This window comes from Oncorhynchus gorbuscha, linkage group LG11 (genome assembly GCF_021184085.1).
Source record: "Oncorhynchus gorbuscha isolate QuinsamMale2020 ecotype Even-year linkage group LG11, OgorEven_v1.0, whole genome shotgun sequence".
Taxonomy (NCBI): domain Eukaryota; kingdom Metazoa; phylum Chordata; class Actinopteri; order Salmoniformes; family Salmonidae; genus Oncorhynchus; species Oncorhynchus gorbuscha.
Window position 1 is genome coordinate 23,195,514 of NC_060183.1, and position 21,350 is coordinate 23,216,863.

The 21,350-nt window shown below is 42.5% G+C and overlaps 1 protein-coding gene across 2 annotated transcripts in view; it reads left to right on the forward strand.

The window, feature by feature from the left end:
• Nucleotides 1-9,636: 9,636 nt before the first annotated feature.
• The window catches only part of dnah3 (dynein axonemal heavy chain 3), a 49,488-nt gene continuing 37,774 nt past the window's right edge, over nt 9,637-21,350 (forward strand). For both annotated transcript variants that reach the window (XM_046368982.1, XM_046368983.1), the window contains exons 1-12: nt 9,637-9,908; nt 10,276-10,377; nt 10,524-10,731; nt 10,887-10,932; nt 11,039-11,207; nt 11,504-11,696; nt 11,983-12,178; nt 12,754-12,879; nt 15,172-15,367; nt 18,526-18,705; nt 19,384-19,520; nt 19,671-19,776. In XM_046368982.1, the coding sequence (XP_046224938.1) occupies nt 9,843-9,908; nt 10,276-10,377; nt 10,524-10,731; nt 10,887-10,932; nt 11,039-11,207; nt 11,504-11,696; nt 11,983-12,178; nt 12,754-12,879; nt 15,172-15,367; nt 18,526-18,705; nt 19,384-19,520; nt 19,671-19,776 (1,725 nt within the window). In that variant the 5' untranslated portion in view covers nt 9,637-9,842. The remainder of the gene's footprint in view (nt 9,909-10,275; nt 10,378-10,523; nt 10,732-10,886; nt 10,933-11,038; nt 11,208-11,503; nt 11,697-11,982; nt 12,179-12,753; nt 12,880-15,171; nt 15,368-18,525; nt 18,706-19,383; nt 19,521-19,670; nt 19,777-21,350) is intronic.

Sequence of the window (21,350 nt, forward strand, 5' to 3'; positions counted from 1 at the left end):
CTGTTTTTTATTAAAAATACATTTGCAAAAATGTCTTCACCTGTTTTTGCTTTGTCAGTATGGGGTATAGTGTGTAGATTGATGAGGAAAACAATTCATTTTTATCCATTTTAGAATAAGGCGGTAACTAACAAACTGTGGAAAAAGTGTCTGAATACTTTCCGAATGCACTGTAGCTGAACCAACCAACATGAATTCTCAAATTGATTTGTATTTTCACTCAACATTGCATTTTGGGTTGAGTGAACATACAATTCAACTTGAGAATGTTCTTTTATTGTAATCTTATTTGTATATTTTCCAGTGTAAAATATAACTCTATGACAATAAATTACATATATCATAAGGCCTTTCTTTAAGGGCCTAGTTACACCCTAATGCAATGGTCTGAGACTCCTGCTTTACAGGCACATCAAGCCTGCAAGTCGCATTATGCTGGTTTGCAAAGTGATGTGGGTATTTCCATGGTTACAGAATTGTTATCACTTTAAAATGTATGCCAAACAAAATCCATTGATTTGAAAGTTTAACAAACCTTATAACTCTGCACACAATCACTACTTTTAAAACATTTACAAATACACATTTACTTGAAAAGTGCAGATTGAAAGAGTTGTGTGGTTTGTTCGTCTGAAAATTCAGAGTTCCTGCATAACTCCGTTCCACACTGAATGGCCCGTGTGTAATTCATGTTGTAATCCAGCCAAATGTCCAACAACTGGAAGTTTTAATTACTCAATTTGCACTGAGAATAACTGCCAGGATAGATAATTGATTCTTTGTTGAGCCAAACAAAATCATATAAACTGGAACAGCCATCTCAGTAACGTGTGTAAAAAGTCAAACTACTAAGAGATTGGATTAGTTTAGAAAAATGTATGTTATTTATGTTTGTGTAGTGTAAGATTAATCAACCAATCAATGTACATGAAAAAACACAGATTAAAACTAACAATTCTGATAATCAACCTGCAATAGAGCATGCTGGGAAAAATGGTAATGATGGGCGTGGTTTTGAGGGTTTTTGAGCAAACACTATTTTGTCATTTTACTCAACAAACTTTTTCAAATTCAGCTCACTTCGAGCAGTTTGTTCAATAAACAAACTTTAACACATGAGCTCAAATTCTTGTTCTTTTGAAATCCACTCAACTCACAGAAAAATGCTGATCAAGCAATTGGTGAAGTTGGCTTTTTTACAGTGTGCTATATTTAACCCTTTTCAACAGTTCTGTAAAGAACCATAAAACAAGTTTATTTATAATCTATATAGCACCAAAAAAGGATTCTGCCATCATTTCAACCCGTTTTTGGTACTACAAATAACTGTTTTTTAATGGTTCTTATATAACCTTTATGGTGCTATAAAGAACCCTTTTCTTAAGGTTCTGTATAGAACCAGTCTCAAACTCAAAGGCTCCCCAAATAACCTTTTGAAGAAACATACAGGGTTCTTTATTATGGTTAGTCATATTATATTGGGGGTGTTCAAGTTGTAAGTCTACTAAAGGCAACTACAGACGACTACGGACAGAAGTCGACAGGGGCGATGCATCTGCGACAGCTGAAAGGTGCACACTGTAGTGGTTTTCCAACAGCAAAGCTCAGGTCAATATAGCAGTGTGAACGTAGCTGGCCTTGTTTCAAAAATGTTTTCTTTATAATGTCTAAATAAATATGTATCTAATCCCCAAATCACATTCTGTCAATGGCGTGCGTACTGGGAGGGGAGTCAGGTGCAGGAGTGCAGAGAGTGAACAGGCGCACACTTTATTTAGGCAGGAGAAACCAACAGACGGACGCCACTGCGTCGAAACCTCCAGCCAATGCAAAAGTGCCAACGTGCAAACAGTCACAATGTCACGCCCTGGCCTTAGTTATCTTTGTTTTCTTTATTATTTTGGTTAGGCCAGGGTGTGATATGGGTGATTTATGTGTTTGTCTTGTCTAGGGGTTTTGTAGATTTATGGGGTTGTGTTCAGTTTAGGTGTCTAGGTAAGTCTGTGGTTGCCTAGATTGGTTCTCAATCAGAGGCAGGTGTTTATTGTTGTCTCTGATTGGGAACCATATTTAGGCAGCCATATTCTTTGGGTATTTTGTGGGTGATTGTTTCCTGTCTTTGTGTTTTATGCACCAGTTAGGACTGTTACGGTTTTCACGTTTATTGTGTTGTAGTTTGTTTTCTTATTAAAGAACCATGAACTATAACCATGCTGCGTTTTGGTCCGCCTCTCCTTCCCAGGAAGAAAACCGTGACAGAATCACCCACCACAACAGGACCAAGCGGCGTGGTGAAAAGCAGCAACAGCAGGAGAGGCAGCGGAAGCAGGAGAAGCAGCCAGCATCACAAGACTCATGGACATGGGAGGACGAGTTGGACGCAAAAGGGGACTATCGCCGCCCCAAAGCAGAGCTGGAGGCAGCGAAAGCAGAGAGGCGGCATTACGAGGAGCAGGAGAGGCAGCGATGTCAGGATTTCGGGACATGGGAAGAGATAGACAGGTGGGCGGTAGTTTGTTCATGTTTGAGTTTACTTATTAAAGAACCATGAACTATAACCACCCTGCATTTCGGTCTGCCTCTCCTTCCCAGGAAGAAAGCCGTGACACACAATAATATTGTATAAACACAATAACATACCTTGTGAAATAAAACACGGAATAAACGCGTACCAGAAAAGAGTGTCAACATAGACACGTAACACAACAATCTCACACAAAGACATGAGGGGGAACAGAGGAATAAATACATGTAGTGTGATTGGGGAATGAAAACCAGGTGTGCAGGGAACAAGACAAAACAAATGGATAAATGGAGCGGCGATGGCTAGAAAGCCGGTGACGTTGACCGCCTAACGCCGCCCGAACAAGGAGTGGGGCCGACTTCGGCAGAAGTCGTGACACATACTCACAAACTAAAGCCATATGTGTGTACATTGTAAAATCAAATTGGTGAGAGAGATGGTCTCATATTACATTAATTTGTATATATCTTTTATATACATGAATCACGTCAAAATTCACATATTTGGTCAGATCAGAGGAAGAGGTGAAGCGAGAGGATTCACTCACACCAAAACCTGTCCACGATAAGCAAACCGCCTGCCTTCCTGCCTTTGGGACAATGACTCCCATTGTAGTGTTTCCCACTAGCCAGAAACAACTGCAGAAACTTGAAGCTGACTTCATCAAAACCTGCATGACCTTTGATGACATGTTTTTTGTAAAGTTCATGCAGTCGACATGTAAGCGCAAGTCAGACAAATTTTATCCCCGTAATGCAACACACTTTGAAAAGCAGTGACCATCTAGACAAAATTGATCCGCTCAAACGAGCCCATTGTTTTATGTTTAATTGATATTCCATATGTGTAATTACCAACTGGGAAAAACTGGTTGAATTCAATGCGATGATGTTGAATCAACGTGGAAAAATGATTGGATTTTTTAAAAAGTCATCAAAATAAGGGAATTCTTTATTTTTTAATCTAAATCCAATGACATCTGTGTCCGTGGTTATTGTGCTAGTTGACAAGTTGAATCAAGTGTGCAACTTCTGGAATAGATCAAATACATGGAAAATCTGGGGGTCCACGAGGAGAGGTTTGAGAACCCATGATTTAGACAACAGTTCTTAATTGACACAAGGACTTACAATCAAGACACTGTTATCAAGACACCATTACTGGCCGTAATCATGTGTAACAGATTAGATAAACAGAAATGACACTCACTCATGGTTGCACAAAAATAGCTGCTGGCCTTACATTTTCACTAAAAAAGGATCAAGAAACCTTGACTGGCTCCTCGGCTTCTTTGAGTCATTCTGGTTCTTTTTTATTAGGCAAGTCACTTAACAACAACTTCTTATTTACAATGATGTCCTACCCCAGCCAAACCCTAACAACACTGGGCCCCTATGGGACTCCCAACGACAGTTGGTTGTGATACAGACTGGAATCAAACCAGGGTCTGTAGTGATGCCTCTAGCTCTGAGATGCAGTGCCTTAGACCACCGCGCCACTCGGGAGCCCTACATAGAACCATCACTCTTGCCAAATAACTATTGATGAACCCTCTTTTCTAAGTGCTTAGAGCACCATATTGTCTTTAACTTTGAATTGACTCAAAAGTGGATTTTGCCCATAATATCTTATAACACCATGACAATCTACTCAGCGGTCTTATCATATCTGAAAAGACTTCAGTGGATAATGAATTACCCTCTATAGCCCTCTTTTCCTTTTACTCTAAGGGGCTGTATAAGCTTTCACTGCCGTGCCAGGCTAATAGATCGTGCGTCAATCACACAGAGAATATGCTTGTTTACATACAACGATCATGAAAAGGAGGCCACCTAAATATTTAATGGCTTCTTCGAGTTACCCATCGAACAGTCACCTTGTGACCCAGCTCTGGGTTGTACTTCAAGAGAGCCGTGGAGTCATTGTTAAACACCTCCGACTGTTTGTTGGTCTCGGACTCACGTCATCAACATATACACGTCTGTGATTTACACAGACTCCCATTATCTCTGGACACATCACTGTCCACATTCCTTTATCACACAGTTTGGTAGCACACCCTTGGCTCAAAATAGAGTATCTATACTGTATGTGAGACTGTAAATGTTATTACATTACATATTATACATACATATACATATTACGCAAAATACTTGAGGCATGCAATGTAGTTGTTCAGGGATAACACTATTGAACTATAGAAGTTTACTGCTCTGTCATGGGCTTGTGCAAAGTCACTGTATGGATGTACACAGTCATGTATAATATCAGCAACTGTTTACTAAGAATGCCGCTCACAGTACGGCAATCTATCTTCTCCGAGTAAGGACCTGAGCCACGCTTGACGGTGATAATGTCACAGGTTGCCGTCTCTGACCTGCAGCATCCCCTGCTAGCACAGCCAAGTTATCGTTTCCTAGAGGAGAGTTCAACTACTACAGACGCTGTCACTCCCAAGGTCTATGCTGTTGCACCCACAGGGGCTACAATGGTCTGGGTCGTGTTCATTACGCACCAAATGGAAGAAAATGGAAGAAAACAAGAAGGGACTATTCAGATGATGACAGTTTAAAATACAAGTAAAACAAAGAAGAGAGTAGGAGGGAGAGGAGAGGTTCATATAAATGCTGGTTCAGAGGGAGGGTAATTAAATGCTTAGTCATAGAACAGTAGCTCTGGGTTTTTGTGTTTCATTTCCTATTGTATCACTTGGAAAAAGAAGAAGAGAAGAAGAAAAGAGGAGAGCAGCATAAAAACTGGTCACACTTTATTTGGATAATCCGGATGTTCGATCTGTAGATGCTCTACAGATGGTCATACTATCAACAAATTATCTTGATAAGCAACTGCTTGCTAAGGTTACGGTTAGGTTTAGGATAAGGGTAAGGGTAAGGGGATGGAAGATCCAAATGAAGTGTTACCTAAAAACATATACATATGATGGCCCATTCTCCTGAGTGGTGCAGCGGCCTAAGGCACTGAATCTCATTGCAAGAGGCGTCACTGCAGTCCCTTGTTCGAATCCAGGCTGTATCACATCCAGCTTGATTGGGAGTCCCATAGGGCGGAGGACAATTCACCCGGTGTCGTCTGGGTTTGGCCAGGTAATCCAACTCGGAATTGCAAGTCGGGAACTCAGGCCGCTTTCTAGAGCTCCGAACCTGAAGATCACTGACATCATCATGATTCGACTTTGTTTTTTTCAGAGTTCCCAGTTGTCTTGTTAGCACCATAAATCCAGAGAATGCCAGACTTTGATGATAAAGTTTGATGACAAAATTTGCCCACGAAGGACCGCCGTGCCGCCACCTTCCTGTTCAAGTAAGTACAGCATAAGGTGAGTCCAAAAATGTCTTCGATGTTGCTGCATAAATTATGTAATATCTCAGGGAGATATGTATACTCTAGTTAAGAAAGTAATATTAAGTGTATGTTGTGTAGTAAGTTGTTAGTAGCCCATGTTCCTCACCCTAATAATTTGGTCCCTTTTCCCCTCATAACTTAGCCTACTGTTCTGACTTGGTGATGTCCATGTAGCCTATAGCCTGTTTTAGAGTAATGTCATCATCGAATATTGTAAGTGCTTCCGTTGTCTACTTATATGCCCCCTTTAATTATCCCATGGTTCTGACTTGGTGTACAGGGAGAATAATGTAAGAACAGCCCATGTTCTGAATTCTGTCGCTGTACATTTCAAAAGTGCTAAACAAATAGTTAATATGTTACGGGTTGCCTCTTATCCGCTCCACCCCCCCCCCCCCCCCCTTATGTCATAGTTTGTACATCTCATTTGCCAGTAGAAATCACATTTTTCTAAGCAAAGTCAACCATATTAACTATATATTTTTTTAAAGGCAGTAAATGAGGCTGAATGAACTGTTTCGCTGCCAGACAATGGTCTGCTGATAGCCAGGTGGAGCAGTGGTAAATTGTTAGGACTGTTGTTGGGACAGCTTTATGTAGGCCCTAACAGTTTGTGGGGACCGTTTGTCACCGTTCTAGTGCAATTCATGTATTGTTTAGTGTTGCGATGTCTAAATAAAATCAAAAAATGTTTTTTGCCCCACCAAGATTTACATGCTAAAATCACCACTGCATATGATATCTTTTTTAAATGTATTTATTTATTTAACCTTTATTTAACCAGGTAGGCTAGATGAGAACAAGTCCTCATTTGCAACTGTGCCCTGGCCAAGATAAAGCAAAGCAGTGTGACACAGACAACAAGACAGAGTTACACATGGAGTAAACAATAAACAAGCCAATAACACAAACAAATCAATGGCACAGTAGAAAAAAGAAAGTCTATATACAGTGTGTGCAAAAGGCATGAGGAGGTAGGCAATAAATAGGCCATAGGAGCGAAAAAATACAATTTAGCAGATTAACACTGGAGTGATGAATGAGCAGATGATGATGTGCAAGTAGAGATACTGGTGTGCAAAAGAGCAGAAAAGTAAATAAATGAAAACAGTATGGGGATGGGGTAGATAGATTGGGTGGGCTATTTACAGATGGACTTTGTACAGGTGCAGCGATCAGTTAGCTGCTCAGATAGTTGATGTTTAAAGTTGGTGAGGGAAATAAAAGTCTCCAACTTCAGCGATTTTTTTTGCAATTCGTTCCAGTCACTGGCAGCAGAGAACTGAAAGGAAAGGCTCCCAAATGAGGTGTTGGCTTTGGGGATGATCAGTGAGATGTACCTGCTGGAACGTGTGCTACGGGTGGGTGTTGTTATCGTGACCAGTGAACTGAGATAAGGCGGAGTTTTACCTAGCATAGACTTATAGATGACCTGGAGCCAGTGGGTCTGGCCGGGGTTGGAGTAGCCAGGAGGAAGGCATGGCCAGCAATTGAGAGATGCTAATTGAAATGTTTGATTATCATGGATTTATCAGGGGTGACCGTGTTACCTAGCCTCAGTGCAGTGGGCAGCTGGGACGAGGTACTCTTGTTCTCCATGGACTTTACAGTGTCCCAAATGCTGAAGCATTACAACAAAGTAAGCATTAAGTTAAAAGCCCAACTGAGTTCCTTAACTTGGGTGGGCTTTATTTTTTATTTTAAGACCCGCGGTAAGCACCATAGTGAGAGAGAAAAACCACAGCACATTACCAATGGGGTATTGATAGGGTTCTTCTAAGCAAACTGATTTCTGGTCTTAGTCAATCCTCTCTCTCGCGCTCTCTTCAAAAACACTGTTTCCTTATCCTTCATTGCCTGCTCCCTCCCTCCCTCCCTCCCTCCTTTTTTTAGTATTCTTCCCCTCATTCATTCCCCCAGGGTTTCTCTGAAATCTCTTAAATAATAGACACCGAGTGAAGGGCTTTGGGGGCGTGTGATGGATCGCCCTCCTTCTCTTTCCAGGCCGCTTATATTCTTGTTGTGCTCCCTACTACTTATCCATCATCCCTGTAACGCCACATTGCTCTCAGGCGAGAGTGTCTAAACACCTATATTTACATCGGTCAAGCATGAAAAGACAGCTTTTCCTTATGATTCGCTTTATGGTACATCACAATGAAAATGGGTCTGGGGCCTGCTCTGGGACTATTAATCCCCTGAGGTCTGTCTCATCTATCATGTTTATGCATAAAAGCCATTCCCTGACAGACAGACCTGGACGTGCCCATGTATGGCCAACTACTATAGTTGAACATGAATGAACTCCCAAACTATTACCTGTAACCTGTATGGCCTTAAACATAACTTTACATGTAAAAGTCACATTCTCAATGTAAAGCTGAGGTATGCCACACAGCACTTATTGGCCCCGTTGGTCACTCATAATAATGGAAAAATGATGGAGAAATAGTAGTCACTCTTGCTTATATGATTTAAGACTGTGTAAGACTAAAGGAATTATTATCACAATGAGTTTCAATAAATAACCCGTATTCAACTACCAGTAATTTACACCAGACAAGCCTGAAGGAACACAACAAATCATGTAATGTCCATTTGTTACCAGTCCAGTCCTCTTCTCTTCTTGAATAGAGTGCCACTGGCAGTTATATTAGCTTTGTGTCAGACAAAGCTAATATAAATGTTACTCTATACAAGACAAAGACAGAATGTCAAGTTCACAAAACCTGCTTTAGTAACTTTTATCACAAAAAAGCAGCAATGTTTTCAAAAGTCTAATCAGCTGTCTATCTCTGAGTGAATCTAATTTTGAACACAGTTGAAATGACCCTGTCTCGACAAGTTCAGGCAGCATTTGACGTAATCTTCTTGCACCATGTTGGGTGTTGAAGGTGATTTTTAGATTTTTATAAGAGATTTAGCCACAGGTATCCAGAATGCACAGCACGGGCTGTACCAGAGAGGGGTCAGGACAGCACAGAAAATAAAGGACTCATATTGCACTCACTATAATTTCATCACTATGGTAATTCATCAAAAGCAGCATAAGAAAACCCAAAACATAAGCAAAAGCAGGCATCATATGCCTACCTGGAGTGTAGGACGAGAAGTCATTTTTAGTCTACTCTCTCGTGAATTGAGATGCAGGTCTTCAATGTCACTGTGCAACCTTGAAACAACAATATTAATCTTCAAAAATCCCAAAGTTGGCTTTCTTTTTAAATCTCAGAGAACAGTTGGATAAGCTTGTCCTCTGTTTGCCACATCAGCGCAACCAAACCCTCACTGACCTCTCTACCACGAACTAGCTTGTTGTGACCCCTAGTGGCCATTAGAAAGGTCTTGTAAATCGATGTTTTCACATACACTAGCGGTACTGATTGTAGGCGTGGGAATCCCCCTATCTCTATATCAACAATCATCCCATGTTGAAGCATAATATGATTGCGTTTATGGATGACTGCATGCACAAATAAATCTTCAAATCCCATATGTATGACTCAGCTAAATGTATTCGGTCAAGTCTCTCAGCCAGAACAAAATCTCATGACAGGCAAAGAACTGTCTTTCTAGTCCAGCTCATGCACAATATTTGGTAATATTTGCTGGTCATTCTAAGTAAAAACATTTGATTGAAACATATGCCTAAAAGTTTTAGTGCCTCACGTTGCTAGGCAACGACAGCTGTTACCATGGGAGAGAAGTCCCCGGATAGAGACATTGTAGCTGATTGTAGTTCTTCAACTACAGAATTGTGTCATCAACATTGATTTTCCCATTCTTATATTAGCCGGGTAGAATGGTGGACTACAGTAGCTACTTCGCCTACAACTCGTCATGACAATGGCTGTATGAGTTGGTGCCAGAGTTGGTATTTCAAGCGGTGTGGCAGTGGCACTTTGAAAACTTTGTGAGAGATGTCACAAACGAAGCTTTGTGATACATTTTAGGAATGGCATTTGCTAAGAAACGACATGTTGCCACAATGGAAATTCTGTCGCGAAAGCACCAGCGACAGGTAGGCTAATTATGACATATTGTAATGGAATGTTTCGGGTGTATTGGAATGTTTCAAATCATTCTGTGTGGATACAATTGCATCGCACATTGGTGTGCGCAGGTTTTGCAGTGGGTTCGTGTGTTTTAGACACATATTTCAAAGAGTTTAGTCTTAAAAACATGTTATATCCGCTGTATAACCACTGCCTTTAGCTTGACGTTACTTATTTAATTGACAATTTCCTAAATTAAAAATGGAACGCTTAAAAGAGGTAGGCTATGCTTTGTTTTGATAACTAAATTATGCATACAACATAAGTGTGTTTGTGAATGTAATGGCCAGAGAGCCTTGCTCAGCTGAGTGAGAGTTTCTATTTGAACTGCAGATGGAGGATGATTCTATATATAACATGAGTCATGCAAGAGGACTACCTGGTCTCCCACCTCAGCCCCAGGCCTCTAGTGAAGAACCGTCAGAGCTTTACCAAGTAAGACCTTTATGTAAAGAAGCCAGTCCCTAAAGTGCTATTGATTGGTGGGAAATTATTATTAGTGTGTTCCTTTGTGTGCATACCTACTAGGACAATTCCATGTCATTCCTGCAAGTTAACTCATTACTTTTAAATTGTTCCAGATTGTTCTCAGGCACAGCCATCACCCACCCATCCTCCAGAACACCTCTTGGACTCTGGCTGTCCCTTATAAGGAACAACGGCACCATCGCACCCCCAGTGAGTCCATTGGGAACAACTACAGCCCCCAGGCTCGTCACCTGAAGATCAGAAACCTACAGAGGAGACCTGGAACCGTCAAAGACTCACTTGGGGATGTACCTGCACCTTGTATCCTTTTGACATTTTCAGATGTGAATCATTCTTATTCTGATTCATCCCACTGTTGCTACTTTGCTGACCACCTGATCGGTGCTGAATTGAGTGGCATTAAAACAATAATATCCAAAACAAAATAAAATGTTCTATCTTAATTCTCATTTTAGCATCTAGCCCAGCTGAGAAGAGAAAGAGACTCACCCCCAGGGGATGGTAAGATACCTATCAAATACATCAACATTAAGTGGTGACCACTGAAATCTGGACAAAGGGGTGTCATTGAAGTGGTCTTTGTAATGCTTTGTCATCTCAATCCCAGGGATTCAGCTCCTGACACCTCGATCTCACCTGGATTTAAGTTCAGCCCCAGAGAGCCTCTGCCCCCCATCAGCCGACCTCTGACTCCCAAACAGCAGCTGGACATCATGCGGCGCCAAGAGGAACAGATGTGGCCTTTTGAGACAGAACCTACAGAAAGAGACCTGGAGGTAAGCATCCAGAATAGAATAGATAAGGAAATAGAATAGATAGGGAAATAGAATGGAATATGGAAGGAAATAGAATAGAGAAGGAAATATTATATATTATATAGAATTACATAGAATGTTACCGAATAGAGGAGAATAGAATAGTGGGAATAGAATAGAGCAGGCAATTAGAATAGTATAGCTTCCAGTCCATTCAACCAATTTAGTCAGTCAATTGTTCCATTGCTTTCACTCTTTTGGCAGCTTGTTCATTTTGGACGTATACTTGATGTGAAGTGTTTTGCTGATTTCTACAGAGGTACGTGTACTACATTAGTAACGGCGTCCACAGCCCAATGCTGGCCCACCAGCCCCCCCAGCAGATTAAGAACATAATGAAGCTCCTGCCTCCTGGCATTCAGGACAGCAGCAGGAACATGGAGATACTGAAGGGGAATCTGCTAGATGAGGTCAACAAAGACTACGGCTTCAGTCTCAAGAAGAGCATAGGTGAGCAATACTACCAGTAGCAGGAGAATTTGTTACATGACTGCAATGTTTCTTACATGTACCGCAATACTACTTTCATTTATTAATACACTACTTGTAATGAGTGTACTAATAATGTAGATAGTCATTTTAATTTTACAATCCAGCAACAACTGAAAAGAATATAGCCTACACATATTTGCAAACATTCCTATCAAAGCAATGTGGTTGTCTATCAAATCACCCTTCCCCCACTGAAAGTTCCCTTGCCTCCATGTTTTCTGTCTCCCCTCTTGGATCCAACCAGTTGACTACATCCTGAGGGACCCTTCGGAGAGGCAGCGTCTGTTCATCTCCAGCATCCCCAGGCCCTTCCCCAGGAGGGTGATCCGAGGGCCCGTCCCCTGGGCCTGCAATTACAGCCAGGCCCACACCTGGCAGAGCCAGCACCTCTTCACTCTCAACCCCATGATGTTCCACCTGCAGGACCTCTGGGTGAACAGGTAGCCTAGTAGCCTGAACAAAGATGGACTTAAAATGAGCATCAACTGCAACCATTTCCATTTTGTGTCAGGGTTTGTAGTTTCAGTAAACTAGGTAACAAAATGGTTTGTGTAGGTTTACATTCCCCAAATCACAGATCACATTTGGTAGTAGGTCTATATGTTGCAGAATACACTGTTGCTCTGGCAACCAATCTGTTTACCAATCTGTTTAAATAAACTGTTTACAAAAAAAAACATAAGGAAGCAAAACTAAGCTCAGTACCATAAAACAAGCTAAACAATTGTTTAAATGCTCTAAGATCTAATCTCCCTGTGGATCAGAAGATCGAGTTTCAGATAAAGTTTCTTAATGGACTTGCCTGAACCTATGCATGGTGCTCTGTTCAACTCCTGTATTAACCTGCATTAGTTGATCAAACCAAGTGAATCACCATGAACCCCTACTGTTAATAACCATGTCTTAAATGTCTCAAATAAGAGTTGATCGGTGTGCAAAATTAAAGTGGACACACAGTTCAGATAATACAAGTTAACCCTTATGTCTCTCTGTCTTTCTTTTCTCATACTTTCAGTTTCTCCTCCTTGAGGTTTGTGAGACTAGGGGACCTTTTCTCTGCCAACTTCCCCCTGCTGCCCACCGAGTTTGAAGACCTGATTCAGAGACAGTGCCAAATCACCAGGGACGACCTGGCTAATAGGTTAGTAACCTACTGTCTTCAGTCAGTCAGGCAGGCAGTTAATCAAACAATCAGTGAAACAGTCAGTCAGCCAGCCAGCCAGCCAGACGGGTAGACAGTCAGTCAAGTCAACCAATTGGACAGACAGTCAGAGCTTGTAAAACAGTCATTCAGCCAGGTAGACAGACAGTTGGGTTGACATACAGGTCGGCAGATAGGCCAAGGTCTGCATGGCTAATCCCGTTGTTGTAGTGAGAGTCTCATGTCTTCTCCTTGTTCACTGTGTCATACCCCTGTTGTGTCTTTCTTCTCACTTAAGGATTCCATTGCAACCTGCTGTGTTTAGAGCAAGGGACCAGTAAACATGATTTGTGGCTGAAATATGAGCCTTTGAAATTTCACAGAAATGTGTTGATTTTTTTTTCTGAGTTTGTGCCTGCTTGGATACTATTGTTCTCTGACAGTTCAGTCTCCCTTGCCAACCACAGTAGAGCCAAAGGAGATCATGTTCTGGTGTGGCGCTGTTGAAATGCCTAAACATTGCACCAGTTGCTAGGTTTCGTCCTTTTTCTGGAGGCGGAAACTACGTCATAGAGTAACATACATACAGGGGACACATATATGTGTCACAACAATACTACACACATACAGGGGACCAGCAAGCAAGCACCTACTGTATCAGACCACTGTATCAGACCACTGTATCAGACCACTGTCGGCGGCAGAATGCTGGTGGCAACTTTCCTATCAACCACTGGTGGCAAAATGGTGTCACACCGCTGCCAGCAAGCCTCTATTCAATCACTGGGGGCATATACAGTGAACAAAAATATAAAATCAAAATGTAAAGTGTTGGTCCTATGTTTCATAAGCTGAAATAAAAGATCCCTGCCATATTCTATATGCACAGAAAGCAAATTTCTCTTAAATGTTGTGCACAAATTTGTTTACATCCCTGTTATTGAGCACTTCTCCTTTGCCAAGATAATCCAGCAACCTGACAGGTGTGGCATATCAAAAAGCTGATGAAACAGCATGGTCATTACATAGGTGCACCTTGTGCTGGGGACAATAAAAGGCTACTGTAAAATGTGCAGTTTTGTCACACTACACAATGCCACAGATATTTCAAGTTTTGAGGGAGCGTGCAATTGGCATGCTGACTGCAGGAATGTCCACCAGAGCTGTTGCCAGAGAATTTAATGTTTATCTCTCTACCATAAATCGTTTTAGAGAATTTGGCAGTACGTCGAACCGGCCTCACAATCGCAGACCATGTGTAACCACACCAGACCAGGACCTCCACATCCGGCTTCTGAGACCACAACCGAAAAAATCACACAAACTGTCAGAAACCGTCTCAGGGAAGCTCATCTGCGTACTCGTTGTCCTCACCAGGGTCTTGACCTGACTGCAGTTCGGCATCGTAACCCACTTCAGTGGGAAGATGCCCACCTTTGATGGCCACTGGTATTCTGAAGAAGTGCGCTCTTCACAGATGAATCCGGTTTCAACTGTACCGGGCAGATGGCAGACAGTGTGTTTGGCGTTGTGTGCGCGAGTGGTTTGCTCATGTCAACGTTGTGAACAGAGTGCCACACGGTGGCGGTGGGGTTATGGTATGGGCAGGGATAAGCTGTGGACAACGAACACAACTGCATTTTATTGATGGCAATTTGAATGCACAGAGATACCTTGATAAGATCCTGAGGCCCATTGTCGTGCCATTCATCTGCCAGCATCACCTCATGTTTCAACATGCTTATGCATGGCCCCATGTCCCAAGGATTTGTACACAATTCCTGGAAGCTGAAAATGACCCAGTTCTTCCATGGCCTGCATACTCACCAAACATGTCACCCATTGAGCATGTTTGGGATGCTCTGGATTGACGCATACGACAACGTATTCCAGTTCCAAATTTCCAGCAACTTCGCACAGCCAATGAAGAGGAGTGGGACAACATTCCACAGGCCACAATCAACAGCCTGATCAACTCTATGCGAAGGACATGTGTTGCGCTGGATGAGGCAAATGGTGGTCACACTAGATACTGATTGGTGTTCTGATCTACGCCCCTACCTTTATTTTAAAGGTATCTGTGACCAATAGATGCGTATCTGTATTCCCATTCATGTGAAATCCATAGATTGGGGCTTAATACATTCATTTAAATTGACTGATTTCCTTATATGAACTGTAACTCAGTAAAATCTTTTAAATGGTTGCATATTGTGTATATATTATTGTTCGGTGTACGTACAACAATCCCTCATGTGGACTATATGAGACCCCGGTGTCTGTGTCTTGCAGGTGGCTGCCGCGCTGTGTGTCCCTGTTTGTCACCTACAAGAACCTTTGGCTGCCCCTGGTGCCCCAGAGTGACCACGTGGCCCCAGTCAGTGCCCAGGAGTTCTTCTCCTGCGTGGCCGCCCTCATGTCCCTACAGCTCCGGAGCCTGATCATTGCCTCCCTGCAGGACCTGCTCCAGTTCTTCACCCTGCACCAGGTCTGTCTAACCACTCAACTCTGTCAGGGTTCAACCATGGTTCAACTATCTATACAAGGGGTGTCAAACATATGGCCCAGCCCACAAGCCCATTCAATCCGGCCTGTTGTCCCCGGAATTTTTTTCTTGTGGGACGATCTCAATCGACATTCAAATTACTAAAACCAAATCGAAACTGTGTCGAAATAATAATGGACCTACAGTTGAAGTCGGAAGTTTACATACACTTAGGTTGGAGTCATTAAAAGTTGTTTTTCAACCACTCCACAAATGTTTTGTTAATAAACTATAGTTTTGGCAAGTTGGTTAGGACATCTACTTTGTGCATGACACAAGTCATTTTTCCAACAATAGTTTACAGACAGATTATTTCACTTATAATTCACTGTATCACAATTCCAGTAGGTCAGAAGTTTACATACACTAAGTTGACTGTGCCTTTAAACGGCTTGGAAAATTCCAGAAAATTACAGTGGGGCAAAAAAGTATTTAGTCAGCCACCAATTGTGCAAGTTCTCCCACTTAAAAAGATGAGAGAGGCCTGTAATTTTCATCATAGGTACACTTCAACTATGACAAACAAAATGAGAGAGAAAAAAATCCAGAAAATCACATTGTAGGATTTTTTATGTATTTATTTGCAAATTATGGTGGAAAATAAGTATTTGGTCACCAACAAAAGTTTATCTCAATACTTTGTTATATACCCTTTGTTGGCAATGACAGAGGTCAAATGTTTTTTTTAAGTCTTCACAAAGTTTTCACACACTGTTGCTGGTATTTTGGCCCATTCCTCCATGCAGATCTCCTCTAGAGCAGTGATGTTTTGGGGCTGTTGCTGAGCAACACAGACTTTCAACTCCCTCCAAAGATTTTCTATGGGGTTGAGATCTGGAGACTGGCTAGGCCACTCCAGGACCTTAAAATGCTTCTTACGAAGCCACTCCTTCGTTGCCCGGGCGGTGTGTTTGGGATCATTGTCATGCTGAAAGACCCAGCCACGTTTCATCTTCAATGCCCTTGCTGATGGAAGGAGGTTTTCACTCAAAATCTCACGATACATGGCCCCATTCATTCTTTCCTTTACACGGATCAGTCGTCCTGGTCCCTTTGCAGAAAAACAGCCCCAAAGCATGATGTTTCAACCCCCATGCTTCACAGTAGGTATGGTGTTCTTTGGATGCAACACAGCATTCTTTGTCCTCCAAACACGACGAGTTGAGTTTTTACCAAAAAGTTATATTTTGGTTTCATCTGACCATATGACATTCTCCCAATCTTCTTCTGGATCATCCAAATGCTCTCTAGCAAACTTCAGACGGGCCTGGACATGTACTGGCTTAAGCAGGGGGACACGTCTGGCACTGCAGGATTTGAGTCCCTGGCGGCGTAGTGTGTTACGGATGGTAGGCTTTGTTACTTTGGTCCCAGCTCTCTGCAGGTCATTTACTAGGTCCCCCCGTGTGGTTCTGGGATTTTTGCTCACCGTTCTTGTGATCATTTTGACCCCACGGGGTGAGATCTTGCGTGGAACCCCAGATTGAGGGAGATTATCAGTGGTCTTGTATGTCTTCCATTTCCTAATAATTGCTCCCACAACTTGATTTCTTCAAACCAAGCTGCTTACCTATTGCAGATTCAGTCTTCCCAGCCTGGTGCAGGTCTACAATTTTGTTTCTGGTGTCCTTCGACAGCTCTTTGGTCTTGGCCATAGTGGAGTTTGGAGTGTGACTGTTTGAGGTTGTGGACATGGTGGCAGCGGCCGATGGAGTCGCCACCAATGGAACCGGGGAAGCTTAGCCAGCTTATCGGCTTTCACGCCCTAGCTGGCTCAAGAGGTTTCCTTGCCCCGGTTGGCTTGGATGGCGTCCATCCCACGTCGGGCCTCAGCCGGATCGTCAGTTCTTGTTCGCCTAGATGGTCCAGGAGTTTTTGTCTTTTGTGTTATTGGTGACGTCGGGGTGGATCCCACCGCCGATGGAACCGGGGATGCCTAAGCCAGCACGTCGGGCTTCCACGCCCTGACGGGTTCGAAAGGTTTTCCTGGCTCAGCGGCTTCCCATCCCACGTCACACGCCACTGGATCATCGGGCTCCCCTTCTTCAGGTGGATTGACAGGCGTCTTGCCTCAGCCGGATTGTTAGGCCTAAGTCGGCTTGCCAGGCTCTCACGCTCCTGCCGGTTCGTCGGGCCTTTCATGCCCCATACGGCTTGCGCTGCACCCATGTCTCGGCCGGTTCGCCTAGGTGGGACACCGGGTGGCGTCCCAAGAGGGAAGGGTACTGTCACGTCTGCTCCCGCTCTTCCCTTGAGGGCGCCAGATTATCCTGCATCACACGCTCCTGCCATCCATCACCCACACCTGCCTTCCCTCGTCACTCGCATCAGCGTTATTGGACTCACCTGGACTCACTTATCACATGTTCCTTTATTCCCTATATTTGTCTGTTCCCTTGTTCTGTTCCCCGCTGCTGCATTGATTGTTTCTTCTCTTAGTTTCTGTTTGCTGACGCTGTGCCTGTCTCGTTATATGTCCGTCATTTATTAAATGTTTACTCCCCGTACTTGCTTCGTCTCTCCGGCGTCATTCCGCGTGACAGTAGATGTCCTAACCGACTTGCCAAAAGTATAGTTTGTTAACAAGAGATTTGTGGAGTGGTTGAAAAATACGTTTTAATGACTCCAACCTTATTGTATGTAAACTTTCGACTTCAACTGTAGTTATTCCTCTTGTCCAGATGGGATAGGGCAGAGTGCAGAGTGATGCTGATTGCATCGTCTGTGAGTTTGATACCCCTGATCGAAAGTTACACACATGGTTTACCCTAACTCGATTACACCCGTTTGATCAGACCAGATGCGCTCTACAGGGTAGCCTAGTGGTTAGAGCGTTGGACTAGTAACCGGAAGGTTGCAAGTTCAAATCCCCGAGTTGACAAGGTACAAATCTGTCGTTCTGCCCCTGAACAGGCAGTTAACCCACTGTTCCTAGGCCGTCATTGTAAATAAGAATTTGTTCTTAACTGACTTGCCTAGCTAAATAAAGGTTAAAAAACAACACTTGATATAGAAAAACATACTGTGCCTATGTATTTCAATTAGTTCATTATAAAGAAGACCAATGCTATTTTTTCTGTTCTCTATGATTTGTTGGACAGGACGGGAATGACTTCGGTGAAGTGTTTGACGAGATGCGCTTCGTGCAGCCTCAGGTGCTGCTGGTCAAGCTGAGGGTGGAGGAGCCTCGCATTGTCTTCCTGCCCAGCCTTCAGGAATGCTGGGAGCTCATCCACCGGGGCTTCATGGAGATCATCAAGAGTGCCCAGAAACTCCCACGGGTATAAAAAAAAGAACTCTCAGCCTCCTGTCCTTTCAGTTCTTCATGATTAATGTTCAGTTGTTTATCTAATCTGTTCAATCTATTTCTGTAATTAAAACATTTCCAATATTAACAGTTTAAAGTGGCAGTGCCGTCCTGTTTTATGATATTTCCACCCTATGAGGTTGAAATAAAACTCTGAAATTGTGAAAAATATGATAATGCCCTTTTAGTGTAAGAGATTTTGAAAATATATCCTGGAATTACAGCCTGTTTAGATGGGATGGTGTTTTTGGCCCACATGACATCACAATCTAATCACAATCTGATCAGATTATTCTGACCAATGACCATTCATCTTTTATTTGCATATGTATCCTCATACTTTGAAGTGGTAAGTGGGGTAGGCTCAGAGTCTAAATGATCCTAACCGCACAGACCGATAACTTCAATGGCAAAAGGAGGCTCAGGGAAATAAATGACTAAACAAATATTTTGAGTTATTTTCATGGAAAAAAACTCACAGTGATTTATTAAACATATACAGTGATGATTTAAAAAATGTAAGAAAAAAATACTGCATGTGGACTTTAAAATTGTTTACTCACATTTGTACCCATTGAATGTGACTAATCTGTTCTGGTGCTCAGCGTGGAAAGGATTGTGACTGACAGTTTGTCTGGTCTTCTCTGTGCAGGTGGAGTGTAACCTGTTCCCAGAAATCCAGGGACAGGGCCTTTATCTGCACTCCGTCAGACCTGATGAGCTGCTGGTCACAGACCTGATCAACAGAGCCAAGAACATCTTCCAGAAGAACACTGTGGGACCAAAGAAGTATGGGGACATAACTAAACCTATACTACCTAAATTTGAGTCAACTATCTGACATTCTACTTTCTTCCAATACTTTTATGTTAGCCTGTTTGGTGGATGAAGGTTCATTTAAGAAAATTACTCATTGCAATATTTCAATATGATCTCCAGGTACCTGAAAGTGTATAAGAAGTACAGCAACCTACTAGACAACACTGCAAAGCAGGATATAGTGGCGTTCCTCAAAGAAAAACATTCCCTGCATGGTTTTACTAAGGTAGATTTGCCTCTCTGCCGTCCTTCCTTCAAACACTACTACAGTACCAGTCAAAAGTTTGGACACACCTACAGTGCCTTGCAAAAGTATTCGGCCCCCTTGAACTTTGCGACCTTTTGCCACATTTCAGGCTTCAAACATAAAGATATAAAACTGTATTTTTTTGTGAAGAATCAACAACAAGTGGGACACAATCATGAAGTGGAACGACATTTATTGGATATTTCAAACTTTTTTAACAAATCAAAAACTGAAAAATTGGGCGTGCAAAATTATTCAGCCCCCTTAAGTTAATACTTTGTAGCGCCACCTTTTGCTGCGATTACAGCTGTAAGTCGCTTGTGGTATGTCTCTATCAGTTTTGCACATCGAGAGACTGAAATTTTTTCCCATTCCTCCTTGCAAAACAGCTCGAGCTCAGTGAGGTTGGATGGAGAGCATTTGTGAACAGCAGTTTTCAGTTCTTTCCACAGATTCTCGATTAGATTCAGGTCTGGACTTTGACTTGGCCATTCTAACACCTGGATATGTTTATTTTTGAATCATTCCATTGTAGATTTTGCTTTATGTTTTGGATCATTGTCTTGTTGGAAGACAAATCTCCGTCCCAGTCTCAGGTCTTTTGCAGACTCCATCAGGTTTTCTTCCAGAATGGTCCTGTATTTGGCTCCATCCATCTTCCCATCAATTTTAACCATCTTCCCTGTCCCTGCTGAAGAAAAGCAGGCCCAAACCATGATGCTGCCACCACCATGTTTGACAGTGGGGATGGTGTGTTCAGGGTGTTGCTTTTACGCCAAACATAACGTTTTGCATTGTTGCCAAAAAGTTCAATTTTGGTTTCATCTGACCAGAGCACCTTCTTCCACATGTTTGGTGTTTCTCCCAGGTGGCTTGTGGCAAACTTTAAATGACACTTTTTATGGATATCTTTAAGAAATGGCTTTCTTCTTGCCACTCTTCCATAAATGCCAGATTTGTGCAATACACGACTGATTGTTGTCCTATGGACAGAGTCTCCCACCTCAGCTGTAGATCTCTGCAGTTCATCCAGAGTGATCATGGGCCTCTTGGCTGCATCTCTGATCAGTCTTCTCCTTGTATGAGCTGAAAGTTTAGAGGGACGGCCAGGTCTTGGTAGATTTGCAGTGGTCTGATACTCCTTCCATTTCAATATTATCGCTTGCACAGTGCTCCTTGGGATGTTTAAAGCTTGGGAAATCTTTTTGTATCCAAATCCGGCTTTAAACTTCTTCACAACAGTATCTCGGACCTGCCTGGTGTGTTCCTTGTTCTTCATGATGCTCTCTGCACTTTTAACGGACCTCTGAGACTATCACAGTGCAGGTGCATTTATACGGAGACTTGATTACACACAGGTGGATTGTATTTATCATCATTAGTCATTTAGGTCAACATTGGATCATTCAGAGATCCTCACTGAACTTCTGGAGAGAGTTTGCTGCACTGAAAGTAAAGGGGCTGAATAATTTTGCACGCCCAATTTTTCAGTTTTTGATTTGTTAAAAAAGTTTGAAATATCCAATAAATGTCGTTCCACTTCATGATTGTGT